Source organism: Hypomesus nipponensis, chromosome 14 (genome assembly GCF_054491055.1).
Source record: "Hypomesus nipponensis isolate SF chromosome 14, ASM5449105v1, whole genome shotgun sequence".
Taxonomy (NCBI): domain Eukaryota; kingdom Metazoa; phylum Chordata; class Actinopteri; order Osmeriformes; family Osmeridae; genus Hypomesus; species Hypomesus nipponensis.
In genome coordinates this window covers 13,145,002-13,168,780 of record NC_140374.1, presented here as the reverse complement: position 1 = coordinate 13,168,780, position 23,779 = coordinate 13,145,002, and the positions used below count along the sequence as shown (strand labels likewise).

The window sequence follows — 23,779 nt, the reverse complement described above, 5'->3', positions numbered from 1 at the left end:
CAGGCAACCTTGAGGATGGTGACGGTTTGTTCAGAAGCCAATAAGAACAGCTCTCAGATAAAGAACAACAGTTTTATTTAGAGGACTGTGTGTACCAACATGAATGCAGTTTGATGTTCTTGTTCCTGACCAACTGCATCTATGTAACAGGCCCACACTGTGCACAGGGAACATATCTGGTTGCAGATTGATTTACCTGCAAGAGTTAAACTTACTGATACTATATAATACTGTCGATTTCAATCCGTGGATCAAAGTTTTTTTTTTTTTTTACAAGCCAGGATTTTATGGGCATGAGTAGTGCATTCCAGAGGAAGCTGCTCTTTGTGTTTCTGTGTGTGTGTATGAGAGAGAGACACACACACTACAGTATGTACGTAGGTGTATGTGTGAAAGAAACAATGAAATAGCGTGTGTGGGCGAGAGTAAATATGCATTTACTGTAAGTGAGACAGAATGAGAGTCAGGGAGAGAAAGAGAGAGGGCGACAGAAAGATGTTTGTGCATAGGTGTGCAGTGTTGTCTTGCCATCAGTCTGCTGTCGGCAGCCTTTTCACCTAAACCTTAAACCTCCTGCTTCCTGTTTATGTTGCTGACTCCCTCTGGGCACACTCAGTGGCTCTGACTGTACTGTTGCCAGGCTGCTGTTGCCAGGTGCCGTAACACAGGGTGGATTGGTACATCCAGAGACCAATTTGTATCTTGTAATTCAAAGACAGGAACAAATAAACAGGATTTTGTCACAAGGAGTTGCGTATGAACAGAACTTTGAAACCAGTAGATTTCCAGTTTATTTGCAGGTGAGTGTGTGTGTTGTGTTACCATGTCAACACAATACACGCCAACAGTGACCAAGGGGCTCAGAGTATCATCATCATCATGGTAGTGTGGAACATTCTTCCTTCAACCCTGGGACAAGGTTGTCATCTTGCACTGATGGTAAGAGCTCCACCTCACCTGATCCCTCCCTCAGTGCACCTGTTTGAACTTCAGGGGCCAGGTTGCATAGCTACAGGGTAAACAAAGGCCATGTCTCGGACATCAGATATGGGTCCCAAAGGACATGACTGTGGATGAAAACAAGTCATGCCTGTCTATCCTTCATTTTGTGTTTGAGTTTTTCTACTGGAGTAAAAAAAAAAAGTCAAATACAATTTATAAAAGGATGAATATGGCAGGATAAATCTCACGTACAATGAAGATTTTAAATTTAGTTTATTCCTTTTTGGTTTGCAAACAAAAGGCACCCATAGATAATCTTTTTTTTCCTTTTTACATTGACTGAGCTTTCCAAAGCATCCAGCAATGGTTATGGTCGTCAGGACACAAGAAGTGACATTTGTATTGGACAAGAATACAGTATACCGTTATTCAATGAAAACAACAACTGTTAGCAGGCAGAAGACAAAGTAAATTAATTGTGTGTTAACCAAATGTCACTTTTACATCCACATATCCAGACCTTAGTGATAAGAGATATATGTTTCTGATGTGCAGTTAGATCATTGCAGTGCTCTTAGATCATTGCAGTGTTGCAATAATTGACGGGCATAGCCGCCAAACCGGTGAAACAGTTCCTACTGTGACAGAACCTCTCAATCACGTTAATGATTGAACATTGAATTTGTCACTGCTTCCGTCACAGCCATACAGCACAGAAAGACTAGAACTACCCTGAACCCCCACTTCCACACAACTTCAAAAAACAGACAGAAAGAATTTACAGAAGCTAAAGTCAACATATGCAAGGACCCCCTTCAAAACATTTGGAAAAGGATGACCGTTTATCAATATTCAAAACACAAGCAACTTTTGACAAGGTAATATTAACTTGGGTTCAAGAATCATTGAAAGCTTGACAGTATAGGGAGATGTGCGAGAGTTATGTTCAATTAACCAGTACATTCAGAGAGTGCGCAAAATACATTAAGATCTACTGTAGACTTAGATTTTAGTAAATAAATCCCCACACAATACATCGTTAGCATAAAAATATTCTATAGGTCAGATTTATTTTGATTTTTATATGAAGTCTATACCTAAATAGAGTTTTAAACGGATTAGAAAACATCTGATTGCTCCTTTTTCACGTTATATAGACAAAGTTCAGGCACAATTCACAATGTGCCATCACACACATACCTCTCCAACAATTTCATAATGAACCCAAGTCAGAGTAGCTCTCATAAGCACGCAGAGCCACAGCATGGTCAATAAGCAAATTTATGGTACGGTAACCAAGGGGCAAATCAGCCGGTCGGTCCTACATCATATACAATGAGACCTGACAAAGATAAAGGAGATAACAAATAAAAATAAAGTCTTGCCTTAAGCATTCACTTGCATGGGAGATAAGACCACCTTTGACTTCCATGGCAAGACATATTGATAAAGGCATTACGATGTCCAGGTAAACAACAAGTAAACTCTTAAAAAGGCATGATAGGAAACAGGCTAAACCTTCTGGAAAGGAAACTGAAGCGAGATTAATAGCTTAACAGACTTCCAGAAAATGCCCAGAATCACTGAACTTAATTTAAAAAAAAAGAAACGTATGCTGATCTAACCGACATACAGTAACTGCGCTTTATCTAAAAAGCTTGGGCTTTCAAAACTGAAGAAAAAAACCCAACAAAGTTGGACTACATCTCCCAGTCCTCCCCAACTATAAAATGCAGAAAGCAGAGGGACCTACGACCACGACGGGAAAAACAAAAACAAAACAAGCCGTTTCTGCAGTCAGTCGCGTTATCATACGCAAGTTTGAGGCATTGTATAAAAACATCCATTGCAACCTCCCATCTATCCTTGTGCTTGGTCTGATCAAACCCGAGACGGAGCACAGACCCATGCAGACACGCGTGGAAGGTTGACGGGCCCCTTCGTAGACCCGGCTGCATCAGCAGAGAGCTTCCCCTGAAACACAGCTAGGACGACACTCCGGCTCCGGTCCTACTCTCTGCCCTTTCAACCCCCCCAGCACGCAGAGCTTGACATCATCCACTCAGCAACACCAAGAACTGCAGAGAAGTGTTAAGTGGGAAGCAGGAGTAGGCCTCGTTAGATTTCCCCATGCCACTACCAATCATCACGCCTCTTGCTGGTGAATCCCCTCCAGAGTACACTTCGGGGGAAAGGAACGAGAATGTGGACTGCTGCTTCTAACTACCAATGATTTTAAGAGGGGAACAATGTTACTTGTAGCAGGAGGTTTGGCTGTATACATGCTGAGTGAAATCACTGTTGCAGCTGCTCCTAGTCCCAGACCCATGAACAACTACATAGACATTTGTCAGTCCCTTCAAGTAAGGTTAAAAGTTTCAGTATTTGCAGTTGAGCGTTGTCCGATGCATAGCCGTGTGCAGGCCACAGGGAGGGGAAGGGGCATAAGGTTAGGGGACTGGCATCATGCCTCGAGCAGTAGGTTTCCTGGACCATGAACAGGGGTGGGGCTTGTCTGGGCTAAAGGTGGGTTCTAGTGACAGTGTGAAGCCAGGTCCTGAGCATCCAGACTGGGCCTGGAGCAGAAGGGTGAGAGGGGGGGGGGGTGGTAACAGAAAGCTGGGGAGGGCAGGGTAAACATGCAGCCCGAGGCTGATTGGGATCCTGTGTGTCCTGGTTCTGTGGTCCTGAGGGCCGGGGCCTTCAGTATCTCATGGTGCTGGACGCTCTGAAGTATGAGAGGAACTTGAAGCAGAGGCTGACCACAAAGTACCAGATGTTTCGGGCCATCTGGGAGCGGGCGATGAAGACCCTCCAGATCAGCACCACCAAGACAGTGTTAAAGGTGTAGCGGATGTTCCTCAGCCTGTAGAGAGTGAACATGGAGACACAGGAGACAAAGACTTAAACCAACCTGATGGCCAGGCTTTAAGAGCATAACCTCAAGAACCTGTACCTATTCAATTTAGAGTTTAAAAAAATATTATTAATATAATTATTATTCTAACATACTATTCAAATGTATTTGTTGTAACAAAACTAAAAGTACATTTTTAATGTTGCCCTAATTATTTTGCAGCTTTCAGATAATTATTAAATCAAATTCCATATGCCCATTCCTATTTGAAAGAGTTTTGGTGGATAATTCACCAGTACAAAAAAATCTGATAGGAATACAGAGGGAAATGGGTCACAGGTAGATAAGCTTGTGTACCCTGTGTATTGCGAGTCACAAAACTAATGATGTAGAACATCAAAAAGGTAAATTCCAGGTAAAACGGTGATCCACTATTTACTGTTGGCAATACAATTCCGTCTGCAAATGGTCTTCCAAGAAATGTGTCCTTATGGCTTCTCCTGTCATCTTAATGGATATGATAAGTCGTGTTCAGAGGACAAATATGCATAGCAGTGGTGAAACAAGACAGATCATGTATTAAAAAAATATATATGTTGTTGTTAAATGACATGTTACTGTGCCACTATAAGAGCAGGAGAAAGGCATCATGGGTAGTGTAGTTGTCTTACTTGTTGAGATGCTTGCGAGCAGCAGGCAGGCCAGATAGCTCTTCGTTTAGGACGTATTTCTTGGTGCCCATGCAGTAGTTTTCCATGTACTCTGCCCAGTGCAGCTGTCTCACATCAAAGTTAAACGCCTGAACATGGGGAAATACAAGAACATATTTGGACTTTCTTACACACGGACTGCGTAAAATGACTGCTTGATTCCCAACATTTGTACTACGTAGTAGCACAAGGAAAATGCCAACTTGAACACAATAACTCTGTTATCCACAAAACTCAATGACCCCATTGTGCCTGGCCAATGACACGCGTTCACTGGCACGTCTTTGTGCGTTTGTGTGGGGCAGAAAAAAAACCCAAAACCCCAGACACACAGAGGAGTTTATATGTACCCTTGTCAAACAGAGAGAAGAAGGAGGGAGGAAGAACGAAGGACGAGAGAGACAGATGGGTCACAGGCGTATACACGAGTGTGTGTGTGCGCGTGTCCTGTGCACCTACCCTCTTGTCGTCTGGACTCATCTGTCCCATGAGCATGGTGACGTTGTCCGTGTTCCACACCCAGGAGTGGCTGGTGAAATACTCGAGCACCATCATGGCTTTGTGGAGGCGTGTGATGGTCCTCATCATTCTACAGGAGCACCAGGCAGGGCGGAGAGTTATGGTACAAGGAGAGCTGCCAGGGAATGCCCTACTGGGTGCCCTGTCAGCACAGACTTTATGCAGCACATCAGGCGGATATAAAGGGATACTTCATCCAACTCGGGAATCCATTCAATATTTTGTCTCTGAGATCATCTTTAAAAGGGCTGCCATGAAACATGGACAGGCTAGCCATAGGTTGAGCTGCAGTGTTCCTACAGTGCTTGTAAAGCAGGGAAATTGGTGAACTATCCCTTTAAGAACATTAGTCTGACACAGGTCTCCATTTGTTGTATTAGACTTGTAGCATGTGTATGGACACCGGGATTGGAAGCCAATTGTAAACTAAGGAATGGGACTTTGAAGAAAATTCCCCAAATTACCATTTTGTTACCACTAATGGGAACTGCAAAGTCATGAATTTTATCGTATTCCCGTACCCTTACACATGACTACCAATACACCCAGACCATTTAATCCCTATGGTTAATTTTTGAACAAATAATTTCACCACATTTCAACCTGTCTTGATTGGGTTAAACAGAAACTGACCATTCAGATTTGAGTATGAAGACTTGACAAACAGTGGAGGATATCTGAGCATCTGTTAGAATATAACAGCTGTTTAAGTACTGGGGGCAAATCCAATATACTGATCCAGACCAAGCCGAATTATGACCTGTTGGATAGCAGCACAAAGTATATATATTTTAGATTACGGTCATTATTTTTAAATAAGCACCCATTGAATGCCGATGATGGCCATGTTTGTTGAGGTACTCGTTATGTGTTTTACTTCTAGCTCTAAACAGCTTATGACTCAGATACCCCCCAGGAGACAGTATGATTCACATGAGGGACAAACGGGGTGGGTGGACAATCCAGGGACAATTCCATACTTACAGTGCTCAAACTAATCCATTCAGAATTAACTATCCCCTCGAGTGTGTTGGATAACAAACCAGATACATTTCAGACTGGTCAGACTGGTCAAAAAGGGCCAAAATGACAAATGTCCTTTACAGGTAAAGTGTTACACAATACAGTAATTTAAAAAATATGTATCTGAAGTGTATCTGGTCAAACAGTGGAACATCAATTCAAACTCCAGGTACCAGTGTCAGTAGAAGCAAACAGAAATTAAATGGTCCAAAAACAGAAACAGTTGTTTGGTATCTGGTATAAGTGAAGAAAACAAAAGGTCCCATGGTGCAGGTTACGATTTGAAGAGTGGAGGAAGATGAGGTTGAAATTCACTTCAATGTCACGCAAATGACTTAATGGCATGGCTGATTTGAAAAATAAAAATTCCCCAAATTGGGATTTTCCATAAGAAAATAAAGTGCATGGTGAAATTCCTCTGTAAAGAAAGTCTCAACAGCATCCAAAAAAAGTCAAGGTTGGGGTATCTTTTAAAACATAAAAAAAAAAAAAAAAAACATGCTGGGGACAAGACCTCATGCTCATCCCTGTGATAGCTTAGTGTTAGCCTTTCACGCTAGCAGCAGAGCCAGCCGATGCCATCAAATCCAGCCAACTGCCTAGCTTCCTCTCCCGCCCCCCACCATCATGCCACGGAGTCAGTCAGTCCAGCACCAAGCTGAGGTGGGAGGAGGGTAGCCGGGACCGTTAACCGGGGATTTAGACCTTACCGGGGCTTCCTCCCCGTGACTCTGAGATAGCCGTCGTATAGCAGGGCAGGGAGAGTGTGACTGACCGTGGTCCAGTACTGATTGGTGAACGGGTTGGAGCGCAGATTAACATTGGGGCGCCTGAAAGCCTGCTCTAAGGGGTTGATCTTGAAGGTCATGTTTATACAGTTCTCTGCAGGAGAAATACACATCACAGAACAGAGGGGGAGGGGAGGGGCATCCTTAACGTTAAGCACAAAATCTACAAGCATACGAATACATCGGCCCTGATCAGAAACAAACCTTCTGGCTCTTCACCACCACCACGACCTCTAGACACCATGGAGCAGATCCGTCGGGGTGAGAAGCAGCAGAGCTTCTCCACTTCCTGTTCTCACAGGGGTGGGTGAAACGGCTGCCATTTAGGATTAGATTCCTATGGAGTCCTTCAAAAAATATTCAACATTCCAGACGTGTCTAGGGGTGGGTGCCAGCGGTTGTTTCGGGACAGGGCCAACGACACGGACAGGAAGGAAGCAACAGTGCAGAACCCAGCCCTGGCACTGGGCAGGGTGGCTTCTGCACCCTTGTCCGGCAACATCACTGGACACAAGCGTCACAGGTACAGCGTCACAGCTACTAGAGGCTACACTGAGAGGAGACGCAGCGCGACAGATGTCAACTGGGAGTGGGGGGGGCGTGGGGGTCCCGACCTGGACGGGAGCGGGAGGGATTACCTGGGTTCTCGTCCAGTCATCCTGAGGTAGAGGTCATAGAGAAAGGCTGGAGCTTTGTGGCTCACAGCGATCCAGTACTGATTGATAAGGTGATTGGTTGTGAGATTGACATTGGGCCTTCTGAACGCCTGTTCGAGTGGGTTCCTCTTGAAAGTGGATATTACATGGTACTCTAAGAGACAAAAGGTTGTTCAACAGGAAAGATTATACTGCAATCAGTGCCCCTCTCTTTTGCCTGAACTAGAAAAGTAAAGTGGGCTAGATTTAAGCAAGTTTAAATATAGTCGCAACTAGTTCACAAAATTTCAGTGTCTCTTTGATTCTGAAACTCCACAGCACGAAAAATCTGTTTTAATCTTGTGCTCAAGTATTGAACAATGCAGGACAAAATATACTGAATGATAATTTTTACATGTCGGCCATTACCTGTCATCTGCTGGTACAAGGGAACTACACAACATTTCACTGTAAAAACAAATCAGTGTCCAAATAATAGCCACACATTACTGCTTAATCTGTCGTTTTCCAAGTGGAGCAACTTCATACCCCACCAGTCAGGCTACGATGATGACTCCTTCTCATTGAGGCAAAGTCGATCAATGGAATAGTTATGTCTAAACTACCCTGGGGTCATGGGTGATCTGAAAACATACTGATGAACAAATTGAGATCCCGAAACGCGGGCTGAACTTTTGATTGTGAAGTGGCAAATAGTAGGCAACCTGAAGGACACTCGGAGAGCCTCACAAAGTCTGTTTCTTGTAGTACTGAAAGACTGGTGAACCTGGCACTGCCTTGCCTGAACGACGAGAGAAAACCCTCTAATAGTAGCTGTACAGTTGACCCAAATCCAGGGGAGATCTCCCAACACAGCAAACCTGAAACTCCCAAGTTTCAGGTTCTCCCAACTCCCAAGTCATCACGTCCTTAACTTGCACATTCTTGTCAAAACTCAGAAGAAAACCCCACGTTTCTCTACATCAAATCAAATGTAACAATGAGAACACAAGAGCTCTCGGAAGAAAGGTTAAATCTTCCCTACAGGGCTGCACACCCAGTAAAAGGTTTGGGATTCCCCTGACCACACCCACTGGTCTGCTACAGACAACAGATATCCAAAGGGAGTTCTGACCCAGAAACATCTAATAAATCTGCTCTTGTTTGCACGTTTGAGAGCAAACACAATCTCACTGTGTGTATTTGGATAAGATAAGAGCTTCATACCAACTTCGCCCCAGCGGAAAGGATTGATTCCACCAGTCGTGCAGTTATACACCAGAATGTTCTTCGGCCTGTGAGGACAAACGCACAGTTAAAATGAGTTGGCCCGGAAGTGTGGCAAACTTAAAGTTTGATGGCTACGTGAGAGTGTGTGTCCAACCTGGTGTGTCTCTGGGAGCCTGAGTACCAGGCAGCAGCCAGGGTCGTGTTGATGACCACGTCTACTGGAACCAGGTCGGCCACTGCGTTGTTGGACGCCCTCATCGTACGCAGGATTCCCTTCCCAGCCTACAAGGGGCAGGAGGGAGCAGGGCTGGGATGACTACACTACTACAATCCCACCTCAGTCACTTCTTGATTAGAATTGAAATTCTGTGCTCACTTCACAACGTTGTTGAAAATACTTATGATGCATTTTGTATTTTAAAAAGATACATACCGCGATAAATATTCCACTGGGCCCATTGTAGTTATCAATCCAACCCTAAAACAACAGCAAGCAAAAGGTAACTGACATGACTCATCGGTTGAACTCTCGGAACTCGACATGAGTGTTCACTCACGGGGAAAGGCTCCTTCCAGCTGGCTCCCACGATGGAGGGTCTGACGATGGCCACGTTGAGGTTCCCACACTCCTGCTGCACCAGGTACTCGGCCAGGGCCTTGGTGTACGTGTAGGTGTTCGGACGATCCCCAATCAGTTTAGGGGTTATCAGGGTCACCAGCTTCTCATCCATCCAGCTGGCCAATGAGGAAAAACGTGTACAAAATGGATGACCAACCAGGAAACGAGAAAATAGAGACTGCTCAAACCAGGTGATAATCCCACTGCAACTCGTCACAGGGGAGGGGAGAGAGGAGTGCATCTGGCAGACTGGACTTACTCCAGGGTGTCAATAAGTTTCTTGTAATCGACCGGTGGGGGGTAGATGACTTCCTCGATCAGCTCCCTGTCACAGTTGGCATAGGCTGTGGACACGTGCAGGAACACTTCCAAGTGCTTCATCCTGTGGGCCAGGGCCACCATCTTCTGAGTGGCTAGCACGTTCAGCTGTATGGCATCTCTGAGTGGGGGAGACGGGAGAAAACAGATGGAAAAGACACCTTCAAAACCTCATGACGCACCAAATGCCTACATGCCCTACACCACACATCCTCAAAACTGATCTGTCCGCGGATTTAAACAGGAAGCATGCCGTTTCTGTTGGATGGCTGAACTAAAAAACAAAGACCTGATGGCATTCGAAAGCATCTGCTTAATGACTTTTGACATATTGAATGCGTCTTACTTGAGGGGCTCATTGAAGCGGATGGTGGCCGCGCAGTGAAAGACTATGTTGATGCGTCCCGCCAGCATCTCCTGATCCTCCTTGCTCAGGTCAAGCTCAGGCTGGGTCAGATCGCTGCTCACAGCCACGATCTTCTCCGCAAAGCCCGGCTGCTCGTCCCGCACCCTGTCAAACAGCTGAAAAACACCGGCGACGCCCGAATGAACATGGAACGCCACAACTACTCAAAATAGTCCATCCTACGTCCTCACTATGAACTAGAACCCACCCCCGCTCAGCTCCTGCTCTCCCCTTCCTCCTCTCTCGACGAGAACTTCCCCTTTTCTTTTGCATTATATCCGACGCTTTTATCCAAAGCGGTGTACAAACAGTGCATATATTAAAAGTAAAGTACAGTAGGAAACCTTGCAGTTGATCATGTCTGCGATGCGGGCCTGGGGGTTCTGTCCAGCCTTGTGTCGGACCAGCACGTACACCGCCTCGACCCCGGGACAAGAGCGCAGCAGTTTCTCCAGCAGGACCTTCCCCATGAAGCCAGTTGCCCCGGTGATTAGGACGGTCTTCCCCTCGTAGTATTCTGGGATGGACACCATGGCTGCTTGTCTTATCCTGTCCTCCAACCCTCCTTAAAAGACCTGAAACAGATTAGCGTTCTTTAAAAAAAAGGCGAATGGAAAACAAACATTATGTTATGCGTTTTAATGTGCATGCGCATGAAATGCAAACAAAAGAAGCACATTACTGTCTCACACCAAGACATGGGAGTTCATGACTGGTTAATCAATCATTACAACCAAGAGTAGCCTAGCGTTATCTCTGAAATAAAGACCAAGAGGATACTGCTCATCTGTTCTAGGAGATAACAAGTTAATAATTCCAACAGACAGCCAATATGTTATCTCTAAATAATGGTCAATTGACCCTATTGAGATAAAGAGCTTATCAAAACACAGCAGATAAAAGGCCTACTGTCTACAGCACAGCACTTCCAATGCCACAAAGACTAGAGGCCATTTTGCTTTTATGAAATGAAAGGCAAACCAAAACATGTAATCCCATCCCCAGGGGGGTATTCCAGAAAGCAGGTTATGCAACTTAACCAGGTAAGTCAACCCACTAGTTGATTCCCAATCTTGCAGCAACCTACTGCCAATGTTGCTACAACTCTGGGTGTCAGCTGGGGAGTTAACTTACCAGGATATGTCACATAACCTGCTTTCTGGAATACCCCCCAGTATCATTCAGGGAACCCGTGCATACAATATAAATATAAGTAATGCACAGAGAACTGCTAGTCGAAAAAGGGACTACAAAACAGTAACAGTGTTCCTTCCTTGGCTGTTGAGAGACGAGGTGGGCGCTCACCTGGAGCTGGGCTCTGTATAACCAGCTCATCAGGTTTGCAAGCATTTGACTTCTTTATCTTCTGCAGCAAACACAAATGACTAAATGTAACAAAGAGTTACTGAGGTCACGTGTCCAGCAACGCTGCCTACCTTGAGCCATGCACGGCTCGCCCTGACCTGGAGCAGGGCACCGCATCTGACAGTGCACTCCGCTCATGTGGGGATATCCCCCCCAAAAAACAAGCTTTTTTTTCCCCCAAAAAACAATGTACAGTATAAGAAGGGGGGGGGATTTGAAACGGCAACCTCTTGATATGCAGTCAAATGCTCTAACCACTGAGCTACACCCAAACCCACCTTGTAGATATGCAAGAAGGCTGCAATGCCAGACACATATGAAGAGACCCCTTTCAATCATTTTAGAAAACTGCCTAATAAAAGGTTTCCCCTCTTCATGCTGGACGATTCAGCAGATATTGTTCACTGCATCACAGGCAGCTTTGCCAAGTTTCAACAACTGATCGGTAGCATAAACCAATTCAGGCACACATCTCCAAGAACATGACTCTTGCCTTAACAAGGCAGCCTCTGCGGATTTTCTAGAAGGATTCCTGGTCACGTTAAGCAACATTGTTCAGTATTGCAGAATCCTGCCACTGCCATACTTGCTGCTGTCAAAGGTAAATTAGACCAGCTATGCACCTGGAACCAAGGAAGCATGGTTGGGGGAGACTAACAACCAGAACAATAAGGCCAGGAACAGCAATGACAAACATCCTATTCATAATTCCTTAAATCCACAGTTCACATTTTTCTTCACCAACTGCAGATCCTGTTCTGTCAAACTGAGAATCAAGAAGAGTTAAATACCGCTACAACCCTGACTTTGATAGTTACAGGAGCACATCTGAGGAGATCAAACCCTTTTGTGTAACCACATTCTAACCAAAGATGGTACATAATTTCATTTAAAAGTACTATTTAGTCAAAGGAAAAGGACAATGCAGCTGTCACTGACTTTAGTCACCCTGGGAGAAGACAAGGGGGTCCCCTGCTCTGTAGCACTTTGAAAAAACTGAGCACCAGCCAAGAAGTATAAACAAAATTGGCCATGACCGCAAAATGCACTGTAAAGTACACCGCCTAGCTCCAGTGTCTGTACAAACAGTCTCATCAGCAAGCTAATCCCAGGCCATTGCCACCACTTGAATAATTGATTATCTACATGCATTCCTTTGGTATTAGGCACTTGGGTATAGTCGAGGGAGTCAATAATCCAATAAAGAGAGCAATACATTAGTGTTTGGGTGACATTACAAATCGGTCACAATCGCTGCCAAGTTAGAGGAATCTGTACATCTAATAATACAACACCATTATTTGAAGACACCAACAATGTTGTGCTGTCTATATCGTATTTTTGCCAACTTGTTTTACATAGAATGTCGTCATGGTTAGATGGCAACAGTTTATTCCTGCAAAGTTGACTCATGCTATAGTTTGTTCCCTAATAAATGCATACCCATGCACGTTACACGCCCTAACAATACTAGGAAACACCACTGCCGACTACAAAGACTTGGAGGTTGAAAGAGGGTGGCATGCATGTTCGGTCATTCGACTTCTCACCCAGTGAGAGGTCCTCAGCTATGAAATCTTGTGATCCTGGTTTGAGAACTGGACACTACTACCCCCTCCCGAACTTTATGAAGTTGCCTGTTGAATGAGTGCGCCAGTCACGTCAGCGTCGCACAATGATTAAACTAAAACTTCAGACTGGGGGATGTTTTTTTTTTTTAAGATGGCCAGCATTGGATGGCCAGCATTTGAGAAAAATGTACTTTAAGTTGAGATCGAGCGAATGGAACAGTGCCACATCTGCTAACATTAGCTGGCAGGCTGGTTGGCTAGCTTCACTGTTGTAACTAGCCATGTCTGCTAGCTAGCTAGCTTGAGAAACTTTGCCAAACACAATGTGATGGACACAACATAAAACAAAAGAATAGAATAGAAATGCTCAAATTAGCAGCAATCTCTCCTTCACTCATCTCACTTCAGGGTGCGTGATGCGCGTTAGCTACTAAAGCTAAAGCCAGAATGCTAGCTACCCCTCCCTCTTGCGCATCTCTTCCGTGGCAATGCATGCTGTCGCACCTCGTTTAAAAAGGCACACTTGAGAACGCTAGACGCTGGAAAGAAAATAATTAGCCCTGCGCCAAATAAAAGATCAACACAATACCTGTTGACTGGACTTTTTTACCTGGAATGTCGAGGTGTTTTGTGTTTCCTGGTTTTAAGTCAGTATATGCCGGGCGCAAGTGAATACTACAGCTCGAAAGACGAAGACTGGCTGGGAGAACAGGAAACGTGAAGGGTTGCCAGATGAATTAATAGAGCGCGCGTGACGTCATCGTTCGCTTAAAAAGTGTATGTTGGTGATGATCTGTCAAATACTAGTCACTTTTCACCTTGAAAGAATCGAAATGGAATAGTAAAATGTATAGATTATCCCACTATGTATAATGTAACATTATATGGAAAATGATTGCATGATTTAGCCTACCTGACTTACACTGAAACTTTCTGTAAATCAACAACCTGGAGGAGGCCTACAACAAAGAAATCTAAGATCGCCGTAACCTCGTGGGTTTCTCTCACAAATTACACAAATTGTCAGATTGTGAACTCCAAACAAGATTAAGTAGATCTACTTGAATGGGAACTGACAGTAATCAATAATACATCCTTCCCGGGAGGGATGCATTGAAGGGAATCGACCACTAATCCCTGTGTAAATGGTGACTGTTGCTGTTAAAGCGTTACTGAACGTGTAACAGGTCCATTACACAGCCAGCATGTCTTTACCGCTGAGAAAAGGGTCGATTTCCATAATGTAACTTTGTGTCACCAACATGGGCCTCCACGTGTACTCATGCAGTAATTGCTCCTAGTTAGAAAAATACTAAGTTCATTTTGCAGACGCTTTTATTCAAAGCGAGGTACGGAAGGGGGATTTGAATCTGCAACCTGTTGATCTGCAACCAAAAGCTAGACCCCACATCCTTAGCTCAGTCATCCTATTTAAGATTCTTATATGTATGCACCTTCCCGCCACAGTAAATTCCTTGTCTGTGTAAACTTTCATGGCAAATAAAACCCATACTGATTCTGATTAGGCTATTTATGGGGGTTTATGGAGGATCATAGTTTAGAAGTTAGCCTTTGATTTCAACAACAGACAATAAGCATACAAACATGCACTACTGTATAACATCACATTGCAGAGCGGATGGCATGTTTAAGAGATTAATTATGCCCAATTAAATCCCACCCTTCAACCTGGCCTCTGTAACACTTGACGTTACTGGGCACTGCCAGCTAACTGGTGTAATTGTGCCTTTCCTGTTTGAGGTTACACCGATCTGCACCCATTGGCGGAAATCCCAGGGAGGTCTGGGGGACACGACCCCCCTCTCTGGGAAAAATATGATTTGTCCCCCCCAATAAATCACTGTATTTAACTATGTAATTTCAATAATATTAATAATACGCAATGAAAGCGTTTGCTGATTGAGGACACAATGGCGCTTTTTAATGTGCTGTGTTACAGCAGTCATTCTGGTGTCCCCCTCAGGAATTGCTCTTGAGAAAATGTCACATAGGCCTAATTATCCCCCCCGAAGTTGATAGCAGATTTCAGCACTTTGTATAGTGATTAACATCAACAACGCCACACTGCTCAAACATGCCGGAATTGTGCACAAACATTTTTTTACAGGCAGACGCATCTTGTCTGCATGTTTACATGTCTGTTTGTGGATTAAACTGTGGGTTGTTTTAAAGTGTGCATCTACCTCATTCATGCAAAATTCGAACACCCTTCACTTTTCTCCTGAACGTTTTTTTATGAAGGAAATTGGAGTGTTTACACTTTAAGTGGCATTGCTAGAACATTGTACTGAGAGAAAGAACATGTGTGAACAATACTGCCACCCAGTGTACGTACTTAGTACTTGTTTGACATAGGGAAGTAACTGTACATTTGAGTATGAATAAAGACATTCATCAAAGTTTGTATTAAGTTTATTTTGATTTTAAAAAACAATTGAAAGTGAAAAAAACTTAGAACGTTAATTATGTTAATACTGTTTGCTAACACACGGTAAGGAAAACCTGACCCCAAAAGTCAGTAAACTTTTGTGTGGATCAAAGTATTTAGGTAGCCTAACAGGTGAATTTCGGAATCAATGGAGACAACGTGGTCTTTACGTATATAACCCTAACTTTGGTGTTGTCCCATCTTGCAGCCGAAGGGGAGAAGGAGAGTGGAGGGAAGGAGAGGAAGAAAGGGAGAGAGGGATTGTAGGGAGGGCGGGGTGAGAGGGGGGGGATAGACGGAAGTAGAAGATAGTGCTGGGAGAGATAAACTTCTGTCCTCTAAGCACATATTGCATGTACCTGTCATGCAAATGCAGTGAGGAAAAGAGTTGAGAAAAAGAAAACACAGTAAGGAAAAGAGGGGAAGGGACTGTCAACACAATAATTTTATGCTTTAGGTAAAAAGTATACAACAGCCTCATTTAAAGTTAAGCTCACAAAAGAGTGCCACAAAAACTCAAAATGAAAAGGAAATGTAAGTTAGTAGATTTTTTGTTAAGAAGCAACCATGAATGCATGTGCGCCGTCTTTGCAATAGGAGGCTGAAAAACATTAAAAGCTTTTGGTTTCTTGCTGAGAAGAACAAACCGCTCTCCCGTAGGTCACATTTGCATGGAAATCAGAGTATGAATAAATCAAAAGCATTCATTATTTACTTAGTATTTTCAATATTTGGTTGTGAGGCATAAACAAATGGAGAACAGACATGTTTGTTTGTGTAAAAGTTGAATACAAAAGGTGTTTGACCTTGGGTGTGTTTCAACTGTTGTCTTGTTCGCGACAGCTGCTTTCTCCATATATGTTAACATGTATGAATGGAGTCAAGAATATTCATGTAACTTGTTTTCTCTAACTAATCGCTTGCTGGTCTGGATGAGCTAACAGAGGGTACATTTAAGCACATGAAAAGGGCAAAGAATACATTTGGGACCAACATACTTTTATGTTGAAAGAGATCTTCTCTCTGCATGCTGGTTGGCATGAGATAATATTGTTTTCGAAATTTGCGGGTGTGACCCAACGGTCTTCACTTCTTGGGCACTCATTTCCTTCACTCCTCTCTTTTGTTGAGGAATGACCCTACAAATACACTTATTTGACATAGCAAAAATATGTGTATACAGTGAATATAACCTTGTTTTATGCTTTGTTTTAACTATTTAGTACAGAGGTTTGATCAGAACAATGTAATGGTTTGTTGACCTCTGGCTCGTTTCATTCTATGAGAAGGACCATGAACCTTATACAATCTTGAAACCCTGCTCTTGCCAGCACGCTTGTATTAAACTTGATTGAGCCTCCAAATTCACTTGAAGGTCATTGTTACTTGGTAGTAGTCAGAACCAACTCAGCGAATATAGATTGACCTCAAGCCTATGTTCACTCTCAGATCTTAGCAGGTAGCCTCTTCTTGTGGGCTGCACCCATACAGTATTGAAACGGAAGATTCAATGTCACATGTGTGCAGTATGGTAAACTAAATATACTGCATTTACATGCACCTGTGGAGAGTGTGTCCAGAGTGTTCTCTGATGGGAATGAGCAGTATCACAGCCCTACACTGTGGGCATTTGGAGGAGAGCTAATTAGGATCAAAGTGTTGACTGCCAAGACAAATTATAAACAAATGACTAGCAAGTTACCAGCTTTCTTACCTACCTGAACATTGGGACATTTCTTGGCTGTCTTCAGACACTTGTGTGAATATGAGGGAGCTCTGTTGATAGTCTGTGTACACCAGTCTCTATGATCTACATGATGAACAGGAGCCAGCAATTGTCACATGTAAGTGGCCAAAACACTCATCATAATGTTTTTTTACAAGTTGAGTCTAGGTGTTACTCTGGTGTTCTCTATTCTCCCTTTCTTCTCCCTCCCTGTCTCTCCATCCCTTTCTGTTCCTCCTCTTTCCAGTGCACCAAGCTTCTTCATGGATTTGGATTCACTTTCTCTCCTTCGGGGGGCAGTAGATCACAATTCTCTGTAACTGAACAGATGTTCTCTCACATATTCAAACTAAACATTAACGCCTTGCTCAAGTAGACATTACATACTACTATTCCATTTGATTTTTTAAAACTACTCGTAAGCAGTCTCTCTTCCTATTTGAAATTAAAATGAGTCTTCGACACAAGCAGTGTAGACAGACACATGTATTCCCCTACTATGGTATGCTCATGTCATATTTATATCAAGTAGATATGAATTATAGATAAATGACTGAATAACAACATCGCCTGTGGGGGAGCTTGGTGGTATACATGCGTTGGTCCCTCAGTGTTTGCCATTTAAAATGAGCAAAGGTTCAAAAAGCACTCTTAAATCATTCAAAGGACACTGTAGCGCAACTCCCCAACACACACCCTTGGATGATACAAGACTCGCCCTGAGCACGGGTTAAGAAGAACATGTCTTAACACCAGGAAAACTCTCTGGAGATGAAAAGTCAACTCTAGTTTATTGAAACAAGATATTGGCCAGTCAAAGCCCCACTGCACACTGCTTGTTTTAATAGGACATAAAAAAGCAAAATTATTCAGTCATTTTATCTGGTTTTTTTTTCAATAGTCCTAATTTTTTTCTATTTTGAGGATGGTTATGATCTATCCACTCATCATAATTAACTTGAACAATCACTCACATAAACACCCATTTGTTTGGTTTCTTCAAATATCAGCTTCAAAGAAACAGTATACTGTACTATGCATAGAGGTGTAATCAGAGATGGGCAGTATTTCAATTACTTGTATTTGAAATACACATTTCAAGACTTTTGAGTATTTTGTCATTTGTATTTGATAGGGCCGATAAATAATCTAATGTAATTTGTAACATAATCCTCTGATGCCTCAGTGTGTGTGTGTGTGTGTGTGTGTGTGTGAGGGAGAGTCTGTGTGACTCGTCAGGTGGAGGGTCCTCTCTCCAGGTGCAGTACTGGACTTTATCAAGGACTTATGCAACACTGCTATTGTGTTAGCATCCCTGTGGAGGGGCAGGTAGTGTGGATTACACACACACACACTCTCCTGTGCCTATGGGAAAACACACATGGATTTGTCAAAGCGTCACGAAAGCTTGAGAGAGAATTTTGAATTTTCAACAACTCTTTATTATAAGCTTTAAAAAAACACATAAGAACATTATCAGATCATTTTGAGACATATTGAATGAATAAATATATCAATGTTTGTAAGTTTATGGGCTGAGTCCCATTAATAAATAAAAAAAACACAAACTATGTGTATGTATTGATTATGTAACATAATCAATCAAGTTGTTGTCTTTTAATAGCTTGGCTTAGTTACACTGACATTCTGTGACTGTTCTTTCTTTTGTGGGGTTCACCAGAGCTTTGTGTACATTCTATAGCCCAAACCTGAATGCTTTGCTATACCAAATTGTTAGAAGACGGAAAATACAGAAAAAGTATTTCCTATATTTTAAATACAAAATACATGTATTGTATTTTGTTACATTTTCTGGCACCAGTATTTTGTATTTTATTTTAATACATTTATTTGAGGGGTATTTTGTATCAAAATTTTTTTTGATGTATTTTTGCCCATCCCTGGGTGTAATAGGTTGGCACTCTATCTGAATGGAGGTCAGTAATGAAACTCCAATTGATGCTGTACTGATATTATTGTTTTTGTATTGTATTAAATGATTTCAACATCTCAGATACTAACTCCTTGTTGACAAGTCCACATGCACATTTTTGATATGGTTCACTGTTACAATCGAGTCTCATTTTTAATTGACTGCACAAGCAAATCTACATAACTAATTCACAAATGCTCAATATCACAACCCACAAGGGATTACCTTCTGTTAAATTGCGGAACCCAAGGCTCATGCCCTATGTGTGGATTTTCTTCCTAAAATACAGAATGCTCATGTGGATCTAAAACACCACAAGTTGCCTTAAATGCCCTCCAACTATAAATACTATCTACGATATATATTACAGTTTAAAGTGACATTTAACTTTTTTTATGTTTCCAGGAAAAATAGGATTTCCGTCCATAAAAAATGAATAAAAAGACTGAGATTAAAAAGATGTCAAACAAAAATCCTCCTATGCCACCACAACATGACTTGTAGGCTCTTACACGATGTGTAGGCATATTTTCTCTACAGTAGGTTAAGTACTTAGCCAAGTTTTAGAGAAACAACTTTTGGCCTGAATATTGGAATTTTTTAGATAAGAATCTCACTCCTACCCACTGTTATGAACACACACACAGAGACACACACACACTGAGCCATAGACCCATTTGTTCTGAATACAAAAGAAGGAAAACTAATTTGATTTATACTCAATACAAGGTGTGACGTTCTTTGGCTTCACTGATCTATATTCCATTCACATCAAATTTTTTCCCCCCATCCTACAAAACTCCTCAATAATGGTGGGCAATTTTACCACTCTATTCAATTTACACATGAAAGGAATCTCATAGCCTGTACCAATGCTGGAGTGTTTCATTTCAACAATCAGAACTTAACATAACTACAATGAAACATTTGTGCTGCAAGCACAATTCCTTAGCAGCAACCTGACTGGATACGTTTTTTGCAGGTATGCCTATACTAAGATTTAAAGGTGAAAACACACATGTTCAGGTTGTCTCTAACAAACTTTCAGGTCTTTAGTCAAAAGCATTTTCCAAAAAGCAATTCAAAATGTCACTGAATTGCATTCAGTCCCACAGTTAACATGTGCATGTTAGTCACATTACATCAAGAAACGGATACATTAAAGCAAAGCCAGGCCAGATTCAAGATATGTCCATACCATACAATGCTATAGCTAGACAAGCCACATATGTAAAATAAATGTTTCATAGGTGTATGAAACATGGTGTATTCTGCATGGCTTCCTTTAAATGCAGTACATGTCCAGTAAAATTGCAGGTTATGATGTAAGTCTGGCAAAAAAAAAAAAATATCTGTATGAATTGATTTTTTGCTAGAAAGATACAGTGAACTATAGGCTACAGCAAGTTGAGTTTTCTGACCTGAAACAATGATTTCTTCAGTGCTTCACACACATGTACAAGACACCATACAACCTAAGATCTTTTAGACACACTTGAAACATGACGATCACTTATACAATGTCCCAAGTGAATTTCACACTTTTAGGGAGATATTTTAACCAAAATGTGCCTTAAGTAGACATAACATAAATAACTCACCACCACTAGTCTTTAGATATTCAATACTGGTGATCCTACAAGGTTCTTAGAACATCGCAGTGTAAACTTCAGTAGACCTGTATCCCAGGATCCAACACGGTAACGAGAAAGGGACACACTACCCGTTAAGATCGTACAAGTGCACATGCAGGTCAAAGCTGTACGCACAGCCAAGTCAGGCTGTGTAAGTGTCATTGTAAGCACACGGGGGGCGGGGGGTTAGTGACAGAGTCTGTGTCTCCAATGCCGGCTACTTGGCCTCCCCGTCAGGCCTCATGCTGAAGGGCTCCAACCGTTCACTCTCAGGCAGCATGTTGTTGAGCCGCTCCATGAGCGGCACTGTCTGGTCGATGCCCATCTGGATGCGCCTCAGGATCATGGACATCTCGTTGACCTTCTGAATCTGCTCGGCATACTTGGCATAGCGCTTCTGGCGCTCCTGCATGATGCTGAACAGTGTCTCCACCGACATATCCATCTAGATCATGCGGAGGGGGGCACAATAACAAAGTTATTATATATTCATGTTTGACTGGAAACAGATCTTAGGGAAGTGTGTTGTTTGCCGGCATCTGTTTGGAGACAACAAAGTGTAAAATACTGTATCTGTTGATCCGTGACCACTAGTGACTGCACAGGCATCACTGGCCACCCTCTCAGGTGGGTAGTGACTTGACTGCGGGTCTACCTCTTTAATCCTTTTCACCAGGGCATTTTGGTCAAAGGCTACAGCCTCAGCACACTGGTGCAGGTGGTCCTGGTAGCGGACACAAAGCAGCAGCACCTGAGCAGAGTCCAGCTTCTCCAGACACACACTGCTGGGGGATGTCTGGCCACTTAGGACCCCTACAGGACAGAAGAGACATGTTCAAAGAACCAGAAATTACATAAAAACTGTACAGTGCCCCGGTGTATGGCAATATTACATAACAAACATATTGCTTACAGTAAACTATGTATAGCCAACATTATATGAGTAACTGGAAGAGTCCAAGACGTCATCATCTGTGGTGAAGACATCTCAGTGGAGGTAGATTACAATTAAAATAACATTTGTAACGGCACTGTGGAGAAGGGGGGGTCAGGTCACCTTTCAACAGTGGCTGAAACGTAGGGATCTCTTGAAGCTTGATAACATCCGGATCATTATGGATATTACGCAATGACTGGGTCCCCTGAGTAACCACCACAATGTCGTCCATCTTCGCCCTCTGTTTCGCTGGGGAAGGCACAACTGTAAGATATCATCATGAAAGTAACACCTTAAGATTAATTATTTTAAATGCATTATTGACACCCTAAAACTATAATCTTTAAGAGTGGACCTGAAATCTAGGAACTAATTCTTATAATCAAAGCAATATAGTTCCTAGGTTTCAGAAAAAAAGTGCAAAGTCCCCAACCAATTCCAGCAGAGTAGCTTGCAACACATCCTCACACGAGACCACAATCTATACTAGTAGAGCTATAAATGACCAACATGAATAATTGTCACACTAACTATGACTGTATAATTACGGTGTGAATCATTTTACCTGAAGAACTGTAGTCAGAGTGCTTGTGCTCTGAATCCCCACTTTGTTCGGCCCCCATTTTTTGATGTGCTAGCTAGCTAGCAAACGAGCTAGCTTGCCAAACGTAAACAGTGGAATTGTCTTGATCTCTCTCTCTGCAAGTATTCGCATGCAAGTACCTAGATATTCCAGTTATTCCCTGTGCAAATACATTGTCACACGTTTAGTTTGAAAGTTATAACTGATGTGCCGGGGCTGCTATGGCTAGCTAATGATACACAACTTACAGTGAACACACTCGAGCTACCTATTTGTTAGTAATTCTGTTCATACATACTGCATTGTTTAGCTACATTCCTTGCGAAATTTAGTTAACTGTAAGAGTTATATAACAGTTATTATAACTAAAAGGATAGTTCGGAACAATGGCTTGTATTCCCCTCCACTTCCTTCCCTACGACGGCATGTTACTTCCGTAAATATTGCAGTCACATGCTTCATGCAGACGTGTTTGATTGGTGAATCAATTTTGGGGGCTTGTCCTTGGTTGACACTGTATTTATTTATTTAACAGTTACCTCTAGATTATAACTTTTAATAAACACCACTTGATACTAATTTAAAATATATATAAAAACAACAACAATATAAAGGTCACTCATTAAAGCAACCAATCAGATATAGAGGTCTACACTCCTCACATCATGAGTACATTTACAAGAAAAACACATTTTCAGATTTTTTGAAATTTGTAACTCTTGTACGCTATAATGACAACACAATACGTACCATTAGAGGAAAAAATATATATTATTTTAAGTTTTATATATATCCCTGTTTTTATGGAAAAGTTAATGAAACTGATTATTTTGGGTCACATTAAAGCAATACTGCTATTCAGCTTTGAAAGATTTCTTGACAGAATGAGTTGTTGATCAAGTGATTTCTACACCTAGATATCAAACACTATTTTTAACATCAATGTTTTACAATTATGGACCATAAAGCCCCAAGCCTTATGGCCAGATGGCTATATCAGCAAAACTCACCAGTCAAGATGGCTTGATCCATAACACAAAGATCTCCATCCAGGACCTAACATACTGCCACCAAGTAGCACACCTAATCACTCATGCAGCTATTACTATGTACCCCTGTTTTACTCAAGCCCCATCATTCAACACAACACAGAATCAAATGCTAGAAATGTCTTATAACTTCCTTAACGTAAAGAGGTCCTCAGTGCATCGTTTGAGATAATGGCCTGGGTGCCATCTCCTATTTCTTGTTTCATTCTGGTAAATGGAAGCTGCATCACTGTCTTTAACAAGCAGCAATGCCCACCAAATCCTGCCTCTGCTACCTTCCCATGGGACTGGAGAATGGGAACACCATTCCTCCAGGGTCTCACTCCCATGTGTCTACTCCTAAAACTCCCTTTAGTTTCTACATGGTCACAATGGTTGGTACTATGTCACTTATATCCTGGTTGTGTTCCAATCCACACTTTTGGCAGGGTGAATGCCATTAACTGTTGTTACTGTAAGTGTACAGGAACTGATCCAAAACTGAA

The 23,779-nt window shown here is 42.4% G+C and overlaps 2 protein-coding genes across 7 annotated transcripts; both read right to left on the bottom strand.

Moving 5' to 3' along the window:
* Positions 1 to 1,200: 1,200 nt before the first annotated feature.
* On the bottom strand, positions 1,201 to 13,707 carry far1 (fatty acyl CoA reductase 1). 3 transcript variants are annotated; one of them, XM_084672433.1, is made up of 12 exons: positions 13,594 to 13,707; positions 10,392 to 10,622; positions 9,988 to 10,163; positions 9,583 to 9,762; positions 9,262 to 9,439; positions 9,138 to 9,182; positions 8,859 to 8,986; positions 8,702 to 8,769; positions 7,478 to 7,649; positions 4,969 to 5,098; positions 4,471 to 4,598; positions 1,201 to 3,808 (listed from the first exon to the last, which is right to left on the bottom strand). In XM_084672433.1, exons 2-12 carry the CDS (start codon positions 10,578 to 10,580, stop codon positions 3,646 to 3,648), a joined length of 1,557 nt encoding a protein of 518 aa, XP_084528559.1. In that variant the 5' UTR covers positions 10,581 to 10,622; positions 13,594 to 13,707; the 3' UTR covers positions 1,201 to 3,645. The 3 variants fall into 3 exon arrangements, with proteins under 3 accessions (XP_084528559.1, XP_084528560.1, XP_084528561.1); XM_084672434.1 differs by having other exon boundaries at positions 13,573 to 13,682; XM_084672435.1 differs by lacking the exon at positions 13,594 to 13,707 and adding an exon at positions 12,963 to 13,018.
* A 6,254-nt stretch (positions 13,708 to 19,961) lies between these two features.
* borcs5 (BLOC-1 related complex subunit 5) lies at positions 19,962 to 23,751 on the bottom strand. 4 transcript variants are annotated; one of them, XM_084672017.1, is made up of 5 exons: positions 22,494 to 23,751; positions 22,228 to 22,405; positions 21,783 to 21,926; positions 21,294 to 21,538; positions 19,962 to 21,170 (listed from the first exon to the last, which is right to left on the bottom strand). In XM_084672017.1, exons 2-5 carry the CDS (start codon positions 22,283 to 22,285, stop codon positions 20,943 to 20,945), a joined length of 675 nt encoding a protein of 224 aa, XP_084528143.1. In that variant the 5' UTR covers positions 22,286 to 22,405; positions 22,494 to 23,751; the 3' UTR covers positions 19,962 to 20,942. The 4 variants fall into 4 exon arrangements, with proteins under 4 accessions (XP_084528143.1, XP_084528144.1, XP_084528146.1 ...); XM_084672018.1 differs by having other exon boundaries at positions 22,544 to 23,751; XM_084672020.1 differs by having other exon boundaries at positions 21,381 to 21,538; positions 22,228 to 23,751.
* Positions 23,752 to 23,779: the final 28 nt, after the last annotated feature.